The sequence below is a fragment of the Rana temporaria genome, chromosome 9, assembly GCF_905171775.1.
Source record: "Rana temporaria chromosome 9, aRanTem1.1, whole genome shotgun sequence".
Lineage (NCBI taxonomy): Eukaryota > Metazoa > Chordata > Amphibia > Anura > Ranidae > Rana > Rana temporaria.
Window position 1 is genome coordinate 146,597,245 of NC_053497.1, and position 12,652 is coordinate 146,609,896.

A 12,652-nucleotide genomic window follows, 5' to 3' on the forward strand; every position below is an offset into this window, starting at 1 on the left:
CAGACTTTGTCGGACTCTTGATAAGAGCGGCAACGGGATATCCAAGGCCTGTGGCCTTCTGCTCCATGCTGACAGGATGGCTGCCTGTAGGATGCGAGTGTGGCTCTGGGCGTATGGTACCGCCTCGAACGTGGCCACCATCTTGCCTAGTAACCTCATACATAGGCGAATAGTCGGTTCTTTCTTGCTTAGAACCAGTAGGATTAATTCCTTGATGGCTTTTACCTTCCTCAGAGGTAGGAACACTCCTTGTTGTTCTGTGTCTAATCTCATGCCGAGATATTCCAACTGCCTTGTGGGCTGGAAAGCTGACTTTTCTCGATTTAGGACCCAGCCGAACCTCTCGAGGTATCGGACCGTGAGGGCCACTGCTCGCTCCAAGCCGGGAGACGAGTGGTCTATGACTAGGAGGTCGTCCAGGTATGCTAGGATCGTGACCCCTTGGATCCTTAGCTTGGCTAGGATCGGAGCTAGGACCTTCGTGAACACCCGGGGGGCCGTAGCCAACCCGAAGGGAAGCGCCACGAATTGGAAGTGACGCGAAGCCACCATGAAGCGTAGATATCTTTGATGTGGCTGATAAATTGGAACATGAAGGTAGGCATCCTTTATGTCTATGGACGCCATGAAGTCGTCCTTCTGGAGTGTGGCAGCTGCTGACCGCACGGATTCCATCCGAAATGAGCGGATCTTTAGATATGCATTTACCATCTTTAGGTCCAAAATTGGCCTGACATCTCCATTGGGGATGATGAATAGGTTGGAGTAGAAACCCAGCCCCTGTTCCAGGACTGGCCGGAATCCGAGGCGGATCGTTTGGAATCCTCGACTCCTGGAAATGAGGAGGAGGAAACCTTAGGAAATCTAATTTGTAGCCTGTGGCCACGGAAGACCGTACCCACTCGTCGGGAATGCTGGCTTCCCAAATCTCTGAAAAGAGTCGCAGCCTTCCCCCCACCTTCGTGGGTGGGGGCGCCCCTTCATAAGGTTGGCTTGGGGGCTGGTTTTGCTGGTTTGCGAAACCACTGCCTTTTGCCTCTAACAGCCTGTCCTTGTGATTTGCTGTTGAAGCCGAAGTTTGCTTTTGCAGGAGGCCGTCGATACTGCTTGGCATTAGAGGGCCCCTGCCCAGGGGAATACTGTCGTTTAAACGCAGGCCCCTGAACCTTCTTCTTAGTTGGCAAGAGAGTACTCTTGCCGTTTGAAATGGTCTGAATGTATTTATCTAGGTCTTCTCCGAAGAGTCGTCCTCCATGGAAGGGGAACCCTACCAGGAGCTTCTTGCATGGGGGCTCAGCCTCCCAGCTTTTTAACCATAAGAGTCTTCTCATATGGATAAGGGATAACGATAAACGTGACGCTTGCTGGATAGAATCCTTGATTGCGTCTACCGTAAAACATATGGCCTTAGGGACATCCGAAAATTCTTCTGCCTGCTGGGCAGGAATAAGTTTAAGCATCTGCTTAAATTGATCCGATAATGCTTGAGCGACCCCAATCGCAGCCACAGCTGGCTGTACTACTGCCCCTGCAGTAGTGAAGGAGTTCTTAAGTAGTGCTTCCAAGCGCTTATCAACTGGATCCTTAAACACCTGTATGTTTTCTACAGGGCATGTTAACGATTTGTTAACACATGAGATGGCTGCGTCCACTGCAGGAGTAGCCCATCTTTTGGAAAATTTTTCTTCCATAGGATATAGGACAGAGAACTTCTTAGGTGGTAAGAAGATCTTATCTGGCTTGTTCCAATCTTGGAACAAAACTCCCTCTAATAGAGGATGGATCGGAAACACAGCATTGCTTTGAGGCGCCCTCAGTGAGCCCAAAGCTGAAACCGTCGATACCTGGAGATCTGGTACTGGCAAGTTGAATGCCCTATGGACCAAGTCCGACAATCCTTGAATCCACCAGCTCTCCCTCAGGGAGACTGCCCCAGACTCCTCTGTATCCGGATCTTCGATCCCTGAACCTACTTGGTCCTTGTCCAAGAGGTCGTCCAATTCCCCTGAGGAAAGGACCTCCTCTTCCGAGGGTCCGCGCTCGGGCGACGGAGATCTATTCCGCTTACTGCCCCGCATAGCTGCGGCTATCATTTTACCCATGCTTTTCTGCATCTCTTTTAAAGAGGTGAGTAATATCTCCTCCGTGACCATCTTAGGGTTGGACTGACCCGCGTCAGCTCCAGCCCCAGATCCCGATGGCCCCAAGGCTCCCTGTGGGGAAAGCAGCGGCATAGCATTGTCCGAGACCTCAGACTCTCTGGCGGAATCCCCACCTCTTGTACCCTTGTTTTTTGATGCCATGGTACAATACCGAGGTACACCTGCTACTTATTGGTACCTGGGACTTATAAATAGTTAAATGCCCAAACACCTGTTTGGGGGATAAAAAATGCTTCCTCTCCCCTAGATGACACTTTTTTTTTTTTTTTTTTTCAAATCTAGGAAAGAAAAAACATTCTGTCCCCCTGAGTAGTATTGCAAGAAAAACTATGAGATGGAAAAGAAACAGCCTATTTCTAGGCTTGAAAACAGTCTTTCTGAAGACTGCAATATTCTTTCTGGCCACTGTGTGTCCTCGGCGCCCCGTGCTTGCCGTTCTGGTCTTTCCTCCTCAGTTCCAAAGTATTGAATGAGCTATATGGAACAAACAAGGAAGGGCCGCCCCTTCCTTAAGCCACTGACCCGCCCTTCCCCCCCAGCAATCTCAAACAGGAAATGCCCCTCCCGACAGGGGGGGGGGGTGGGGTTGGGAGGAAGGGACCTCTCTGCTCCAGAGGTCGGCGTTTTGCCTGCTTTGCAGGCCGTGAGGAGGAAGACTGAATGGAGCATCGCCTGGAGGCTTGCAGGTAAGCACAGCTCTCTGACACACACATATACTTTTATATCACACAGGCCCCACTCAATGCTTTTCCAACACTACAAGGGAGGTCACATCTTATGGGGAATAATACATATAGAGCCATCCTATCTTTATGATATGTGACTAGTTTGCCAGATGCAGTGCATAACTTTAGGCATGTCCCCTGTGACCCCCCAGAAAAAACCTGCTAAGAACCAAGTTCCGCAAGTTTTCCCCTCACTTACCTGCTCCATGCCGCAGGACTTTGCCAAGCAAGAGGCCCAATCTTCCCCCATCTCGGTGGGGATGTCTAGACCTTCAGGCCCTGGGTTCCTATGAAGGATCCACTGTCCTGGGCCCATATAGCACTCTGGCAACAGAAACATTAGGCACCCAAAGGTTTCTAAGTTCTGGGCCCAGGGTCCAGCTCTCTAAAAAGAAAAGCATTATGGGCTATACCCCAAGGGTTTGGGGTCCGGTTACTGACCACTTTAGCGCTGAGGCTTTTTTGGACAGAACCGGTTAGCTCACCTAATCCCAAGGATGTGGAGGCAAGCTAAACCATGACTAACACCTAAGACACTGGCGGAAAAACTGAGGTACTCCTCCTATGGGAGGGGGTTATATAGGGAGGGGCATTTCCTGTTTGAGATTGCCAGTGTCTACACCTGAAGGTACTCCATATAACCCATATAGTAATGAATGCCGCTCTGTGTCCCGTGATGTACGATAAAGAAAGTATTAGAAGTGCCCGCAAAGCGCCGCTACAACGGCACTTTCCATTGATTTAAATTTGGATCATTATGTTCTCCTGGCAGGGACAGCTTTCCACGACCCCTGCAGGGAGAACATAATAGCTCTGTGGAATGGAATCCCCTATCAACTATTAGAGGTTGACCGATATATCGGCCGATATTCGGCCATTTTGGAGAAATCGGCATCGGACGATTATTATCCAAATATGGCCGATATTTACACATCTGCATCTGTGTCAGCAGAGTGTGGAGAGTTCCTCCTCCCTTCTCCACACTGTCTACAGAGCAGCGCCGCGTGTGTGAAACATTCAGGAGAGAGAGAGAAGGGAGCTGTCATTAGCAAGGTCTGATGTCGGGGTGGGCGGGACCCAGCTTTCCAACACCAGCCAATGGGATGAGGTCTGGGCGGACAGCTACATGTATGTGGCCCTGCCCCTTTATTTAACGGCCCGATCATTGGCTGGATAGCTGCTGGTGCCCGCCCACCCCGGGTCCCCCCCACCTCCGACATCACGCTAAATCTGAGCTCCTCACTCCATACAGTTTCACATGGTGCTGCAGAGAGTAGCTTCACACAGCTACATTATCGGCTGTGAAACCTGCCAATGCCATCCAGTGCCAACTAGTGCCACCTGCCAATGCCAACTAGTGCCACCTGCCAATGCCATCCAGTACCACCTGTCAATGCTATCCAGTGCCACCTGTCAATGCTATCCAGTGCTATCCAGTGCCACCTGCCAATGCCAACTAGTGCCACCTGCCAGTGCCACCAGCTAGTGCCCTCCAGTGCCAACTAGTGCCATCCAGTGCCACCTGCCAGTGCAAACCAGTGCCACCTGCCAATCATTACCATCCAGTGCCATCTGCCAGTCAGTACCAACCAGTTCCACCTGCCAATGCCATTCAGTGCCACGTGCCATCCAGTGCCAGCTGCCAATGACAACCAGTGCCATCTGCCAGTGCCAACTATTGCCATCCAGTGCCACCTGCCAGTGCCAACTGCCAGTGCCAATTAGTGCCACCTGCCAGTGCCAATTAGTGCCACCTGCCAGTGCCACGTGCCAATCAGTGACATCTGCCAGTGCCAACCAGTGCCACCTGCCAATACTAAATAGGCAGGTGGCAGATGGTCCCAAAAATGTGTCAAAAGTGTCCGATGTGTCCGTCATAATGTCGCAGTCACGAAAAAAAAAGAAAAAAGGGAAGGATGATCACCGCCATTCCTAGTAAAAAAAATAAATAAAAAATTAACAAAAATGCCATAAAACTATCCCCTATTTTGTAAACGCTATAACTTTTGCGCAAACCAAGCAATAAACGCTTATTGCGATTTTTTTACCAAAAATATGTAGAAGAATACGTATCGGCCTAAACTGAGGGAAAAAAAAAGTTTTTCTATATATTTTTTGGGGATATTTATTATAGCAAAAAGTAAAAAATATTGTTTTTTTTTCAAAATTGTCGCTCTATTTTTGTTTATCGCGCGCAAAAAAAAAATACTGCAGAGGTGATCAAATACCACCAAAAGAAAGCTCTATTTGTGGGAAAAAAAGGACGCCAATTTTGTTTGGGAGCCACGTCGCACGACCGCGCAATTGTCAGTTAAAGCGACGCAGTGCGGAATCGCAAAAAGAGGCCAGGTCCTTTACTTGCATAATGGTCCGGGGCTTAAGTGGTTCAAAAACCCCAAAAATGAATCTCAAATCTCCATTGGATAGCCTATACATTAGGATTATTCACCATTTCCACGCAGTAAAAAAAAAAAAAAAAAAATTCAGTTCTGGAGTATCAATATATGAAGAGAATTATAGAAAATATTTATATATCAGTCTAATATAGAACTTACTGGTGACTTGAACACAGCATTGACATTTTTTCGGTTTCCCAGCGGCGTCCTAGATGAAAAACAGATATAAAATGTGATAAGTGTCATGGTGACAACTGAATATATATTTTTTCCAAAATGTACTGAAAAAAAAAAAAGTGACTATGTAATTGACCAGAGTTAGGCTTTACAGACTAAATTCACTTTTTGTTACAACTTATTTTGGGTATAACCCCTCCCTCAAACCCCCCCCCCCCCAAATTTCAAACTCAACATGGCTGTGTGGGGCTCCTCCCATAGAGCCGCGTCATTCATTCACAGGAATCTGTGAATGAAGAAACTACAAATCCCATCTGCCACAGCAGACAGCTTGAAGTTATCATTGGACATTGAGGGCTCTGATGAATGCCTTCATAGTCCATTGACTTTTCTTCCAGCTTTTCCATACAGCTGGAGGAAGAGTCTGCAGGAGCCGGACATTGCACCTGCGATCCACTAAACACGGGTACAATGCTTTGCAGGCTCCTGGGGGGGGGAACAAAAAATAGAATTAAAAATGCACTTTTTTTGCACATAAAACATGCCGGCGCAACAGGTTTCAAAATCACAAAAAATACCGTATTTATCGGGGTATTGCGCTCTCCGGCGTATAGCGCGCACCTCTAATGTGGACCCGCATTCCTGTAAAAAAAAAAAAAAAAACATTTTAGTACTTACAGTTTTGTTGTCTTGCGCGGCGGCCTCGTCGGGTCCGTCTGCGGCTTCGGTGGTGTCCTCCTCGTCGTGTCCGGCGTCCTTCTGCGGCCATCGTGGTGTCCTCCCTGCTCGATCCCCGCTTAGTTTGAACCACTGCGCCGGCATATATCGAGCGCAGTACACTCGGGCAGGCTCGGCTCCTCTCGCGGTCACGTCCTGTGCGTCCTGTACATCCAGGACGTGACCGCGAGAGGAGCCGAGCCTGCCCGACTATACCCGAGTGTACTGTGCTCGGTATATGCCGGCGCAGTGGTTCAAACTCGGCGCGGGAAGCGGGTATCGGCGTATATCGCGAACCCACGATTTTGCCCTGATTTTCAGGGCAAAAAAGTGTGCGGTATACGCCGATAAATACGGTAAGTATTTTGACCCTTGATGAAGTCTGTACAATAATAAAAAAAAAAGCTTAAAGTGTCACTAAAGGCAAAACTTTTTTAAAAGTTTGGATAGGGTGGAGAGGGAATATATTCATTCCTGTCTGTGCCCCCGTTAGGGAGATTCAGCCTCTTGATTACCATAAAAGTAAAAGAAAACCTCAAAGTTTGGGTTGTCACCAGAACACAATGGAGGGGAAATCTTTCAGTGGGGACACCCTGAATTCCCTCACTTTGGAGAGATTTCCTCTCACTTCCTGTTTTGGCTATGGGACAGGAAGTGAAGGGGTATCTCCACAAAAGGGACACAGATGGGAAAAATAACTATTCAAAGAAAAAAAAATGCTTTTAGTGACGCCTTAAAGTGGACGTTTACCCTAAAGGTCATCTTGTGCTGCTCTGCCTCCTCCCTCTCTTACACATGGACATTATTATATGTGTACGTAGAAGCTGCACTTCTGCTTTTCCCTCTCCGCAGATGTGCCACAGGACATAAAGCGAATGTATATTGTATACCTGCAGATTAAAATGTTATTTTATTTTTTAAAACCTGTAAGGCAAAAGGCATAGGGCTAGATTCAGTAACACTTACGACGGGCGTATCAGTAGATACGCCGTCGTAAGTCCGAATCCCCGCCGTCCCAACTTTAAGCGTATGCTCAAACTGAGACACGCTTAAATGTTGCTAAGATACGACCGGCGTAAGTCTCCTACCCTGTCGTATCTTAGGGTGCATATTTACGCTGGCCGCTAGGTGGCGCTTCCGCTGATTTCCGCGTAGAATATGCAAATGAGCTAGATACGCCGATTCAGAAACGTACGTGCGCCCGGCGGATTTTTTTTACGTAAGGCTTTTTCCGGCGTAAAGTTATGCCTGCTATATTGTAAGCTCTAACGAGCAGGGCCCTCTGACCCCTCCTGTATTGAATTGTATTGTGACTGTACTGTCTTCCCTGATGTAAAGCGCTGCGCAAACTGTTGGCGCTATATAAATCCTGTATAATAATAATAATAATAATAATATTATGAGGCACAGCCAATGTTAAGTATAGACGTCGGGACAGCGTTGAATTGTACGTTGTTTACGTTGTTTGCGCAAGTCGTTCGCGAATAGGGCTTAGCGTAAATTACGTTCACGTCAAAAGCATTGACCATTTGCGACGTGATTAGGAGCATGTGCACTGGGATACGTTCACGGATGGCGCATGCGCCATTCGTTAGAGACGTCATTTACGTGGGGTCATGTTTTATTTACATAAAACACGCCCACCTCTTCACAATTTGAATTAGGCGCGCTTACGCCGGCAGATTTACGCTACGCCGCCGTAACTTAGGGTGCAGGTTCGTGGTGAATATAGAACCTGCCTCACTAAGTTACGGCGGCGTAGCGTATCTGAGATACGCTACGCCCGCACAAAGTTATGGCGGGCTATCTGAATCTAGCCCATAATGAGCTAGTATGCATGGCATACTAGCTCATTATGAAATACTTACCTTAGAAAGAGGCGTTGGCGGGTGATCCCGGTCCATGCTGAGGGAGATGACATTTTCCCTCGGCGTGTCTTCCAGGTATCACGGCTCCGGCGCTGTGAGTGGCCGAAGCCACGATGTTGTCCCTCCCACGCATGCGCACGGGAGACTTCTTTCCGGCAAGGTCCAGCAGCATCAGTCGGGCATTCAGAGTGCATGCGCCGCTGACGTCAGCAGCTGCATGCAAAGGGAACATCTCCGACCTAAACCGTACAAGTTTAGGAGATATTCTTTTTATCTACAAGTAAGCCTTATTATAGGCTCATCTGTAGGAAAAAGTAAAAAAAAAAAAAAGGGGTATACAACCGTTTTAAAACCAGAGAGAGCCCTGTGGCACATCTATGCCTGTGCCCAGATTCCCTGGCTGTCAATGCACATACAAAGACTGCTACCAGAGAACCCCGAATCCTTTATTGTCTTTACAGGTCTGTGGAAAACCCCCTGCATGTTCACAGATGCACCCAGGGAACCCCAAAGGCTGGGCAGAGCCCATGGAGTACATCTGCAATAATGGCAAGGCGGGGGGAGGGGCACAGAGCCTATACAGCACAGGTGTCAAAGTGGCAGCTCGCCAGCTGTTGCAGAACTACGTGAGGCATTGCCAGGCTGACAGCGGCAGCATGACTCCCACAGGCAGAGGAATGATGGGACTTGTAGTTCTCCACCAGATGGATGGCCGCCAATCAGCTTACACACACACACACATATATATATATATATATATATATATATATATATATATATATATATATATATATTTTTTATATATATGCAGACATAAATATAACTATACATAAAGAACAAATCAGGTTCTAGAGAAGTGATCACCCCCTATGACTGATACTCCCCAGGATCCACCATTCATGTATTACAGTCTCCCTCCCCATCTCACCTGCGGAGACTGCCCCTGGGTCTGGGGGTGAGGAAGCAGGTCTGTCTGGGAGTCCCCGCAGAATCCTCCCTCTTAGGGGCCCCTGTGCTCCGGGGAGACTCCAGCCTGCAGCTCTGGGGCGACACACTGCTCTGATCACACGAGGGGCACCATGGCAGAACACAGCACCCTCCGATCACAGGCAGCCTCTGGGAGAAGGTACGACTCTGTCAGCTGACCGGTCACATGACTCGCCGGCCCACATGATCAGGCCTGGCATCTGTCAGGATGTGTGATCCGCTCACTGCCAGTACTTGTGTACACAGTGCTGCTGGTGTATACCCTCTGTGATCAATCATATACCAAGCATCTGCTACAGTAAATAAAGTGCAATTAAAGACAAAACTTTAGTTTTGTTTAAAGTGGAGAAAGATTAGAACAGGTTTTTCTGTTGTCTAGGGCTCCATCAGAGAGGTTTTTCCTCACTTCCTGTTTCGGGGACAATGTTTTACCTGACAGGAAGTGAGAGAAACACTTCAATGGACAGAAAACTGTCAGGGGTCCTAGTGTTTCGTACTTATAGCTGACCTTCGCCCTCTACATTGAGTTTCTCACACCCCCCCTCATACACATAGATAATGTTATTATTTACTTATACTGTATATTTTTTAGATAATAATTGTCTTGGGGACCCCCACCCCCTCTTCCTGGTTTCTCACCTGAGAGAGACCTCATTCTCACGGGTTGTATGAATGCGTACCCTGTGTGAGGGCCGTGTCTACCTGCACAAGGGTGCCATCTTTTTGTTCAGGTCGAATCTGAACACTTTAGCGTAAGATGACCAGATTTTTATAATGAAATCCGGGGACATATTTTTTCTTTACTAGTAATAACAGCAATCAGCGACTCTCTGCCCGTCGCACAGCCTCTCAAGTATCACTCTTCGGGCCTCGGCTACTACTGAATGGGGAGCGGAGGAAGATAACTCCGCCAGGGAAGGCAAGGAGATAGGCAGGTGGCTGGCCAGGATTTGAGCCAAGGCAGAAGAACATGCGAGCAAAGCTGAATGGGCATGCGCCCGAAACTGAAGAAATATTCCCTCCGCTCCGACCAGCACATGATCATCAGAAGGGGGCACAGATAATGGGAAAAATACGCCCCCCTATGCTAGTAGGCACGGCAGAGCGGGGGGGGGGGGGTGTAATTCTAATTTTTTTATTTTAATGAAATTGCCCGTGCCCCCTATTAAATCCAATCTGGGGACAAAACCAGGGACAGACTTGTGTCCTCAATCAGGGGACTGTCCCCTGAAACTGGGGATGTCTGGTCACCCTACTTTAGCGGTGCAGCCAATTTTTTTTCCGTAGTATACACTATAGGATTATAAATGACCTGGGACACCTTTGGGTGTAAATAATGTGTGTAAATATAAAAAAAAAATCACAAAAATAAAAATGCATGCTAACAAAAGCACCATGCATTTTGATGCAGCGGCATTAAAAAATAAAATTAAAAAAAGTCCCATGCACTTTGGTGCTATTCAGGGGTGGCAGGCAGTTCATTCTCGAATTAATAGGCTGTTCTGCAGCAAGGCACATACTCTGTGCGTGTAAATAAAATAAAAAATCACAAAAATGCATGCTTACAAAAGGACCATGCATTTTTTTTGAGAATCGTGAGAGAATCGTGATCTTCATTCTAAGCAAAAGAATTGTGATTCTCATTTTTCCCAGAATCGTGCAGCTCTACTGCCTTTAGGAATTAATATGAGAAACACCAGCAAATCTATTGACGTAGCTTTAGGTGCACACTGTACAGAGGACACAGACAGTACACCACGTGAAAATACTGCAGCTAGCACAATCACCTGCCTGCCTGTCACTGTCAGTATATTAGGAAGAGCTGATCTAGCTAAACTCAATACAGTGTATAAATATATATACAACACCTGGGATGCATATATATCCTCTACACACTGAAAACAGTCTGATAGATTTTTTCATCAGATATCCGATGAAGCTGACTTTCATCAGTCTTGCCTACACACCATCAGTTAAAAAACGATCATGTCAGAACACGGTGACGTAAAACACAACGTGCTCAGAAAAATGAAGTTCAATGCTTCCGAGCATGCGTCGACTTGATTCTGAGCATGCATTGATTTTTAACCGATGGATTTCCCCACAGACGATCGTTTTTTTAACCATCAGATATATTTAAAACAGGTTCTAAGTTTTTTCATCGATGGGAAAAAACTGATGGGGCCCACACACAATCGGTTTGCCTGATGAAAACGGACAATTTTCATCAGACGAACCGATCGTGTGTACGCGGCATAACTGACTAGCCTGCCTGCCTGCTCTATCTAACTCCAAAAAATGACATTCTCTCTCTCTCTCTGTAAACCACCAACACACTACACAAGGCCGACTTCCAGGCAGCATTATATAGTGTGGGGCGTGTACTAAACCCCCTGAGCCATAATTGGCCAAAGCCACCCTGGCTTTAGCCAATTATGGCTCTCCGTTTTTTTGCGGGCTGTAATTTGCCAAGCATGCGGGTCATAGTGCATGCTTGGCCAATCATCAGCCAGCAATGCACTGCAAAGCCGCAGTGAATTATGGGCCGTGACACGCCACTCAAATTTGGTGCGAACGGCCCAAAACTTTCGTAATTCGACGAACGATCGAACATACGATGTTCGAGTCGAATATGAGTTTGACTCGAACACAAAGCTCATCCTTAGTAAGGACTGATTTCCTGCAGTGACATCATTGTGTGGACTTTGGAAGCATCTACTTCCAGGGGCTAATGCCCCGTACACACCATCACTTTATGTGATGAAAAAAAACGACATTTTCTGTGAAGTTAAAAATGACGTTTTTGAAACTTCAATTTTCAAAGACGAAGTTGCCTACACACCATCGTTTTTCTCACAATGCTCTAGCAAAGCGAGGTTACGTTCTCACCACTTTTTCCATTGAAGCTCGCTTCATAAGTAGCTTCTGGGCATGCACGGGTGAAAAAACTTCGTTTTAAACGACGTTTTTTGCTACACACGGTCAATTTCTGTGAAGCATGCTTCAATTTTTTTTGGTCGTTTTTTACAAGACATAAAATGACGTTTTCCCACACACACGGTCAATTAAAGTGACGTTTTTAAAAACGTCGTTTTTTTTCATCACATAAAGTGATGGTGTGTACGGGGCATAAGGCTCCACACACACTGGGCTTAAAAAAACTTCTGTTCTTTGTGGAGTAAAAAACTCCCCAACTGGACTCAATGGGGCAGATCCACAAAGAGTACGCCGGCGTATCTACTGATACGCCGGCGTACTTTCAAATTTCCCGCGTCGTATCTTTGTTTTGAATCCTCAAAACAAGATACGACGGCATCTGGGTTAGATCCGACAGGCGTACGTCTACATACGCCTTCGGATCTTAGATGCAATTCTTCGGCGTCCGCTGGGTGGCGTTCCCGTCGAGTATGCAAATTAGCTATTTCCGATTAGCTATTAGCTATTTCCTATTTACGATCCACAAACGTACGAGCGGCCGTCACATTCTTTTATGTCGTCTCTAGTCGGCTTTTCCCGGTGTATAGTTAAAGCTGCTATATGGTGGCGTACTCAATGTTAAGTATGGCCGTCGTTCCCGCGTATAATTAAAAAAAAAAAATTAGTTTGCGTAAGGCCTCGTA

The 12,652-nt window shown here is 47.0% G+C and overlaps 1 protein-coding gene across 1 annotated transcript in view; it reads right to left on the reverse strand.

The window, feature by feature from the left end:
* The window catches only part of SWI5 (SWI5 homologous recombination repair protein), a 28,103-nt gene that overhangs the window by 13,490 nt on the left and 1,961 nt on the right, over positions 1–12,652 (reverse strand). Inside the window, exons 2-3 of the mRNA XM_040325282.1 lie at positions 8,974–9,179; positions 5,443–5,491 (exon numbers count right to left, since the gene is read on the reverse strand). Coding sequence (XP_040181216.1) covers positions 5,443–5,491; positions 8,974–9,179 — 255 coding nt within the window. The remainder of the gene's footprint in view (positions 1–5,442; positions 5,492–8,973; positions 9,180–12,652) is intronic.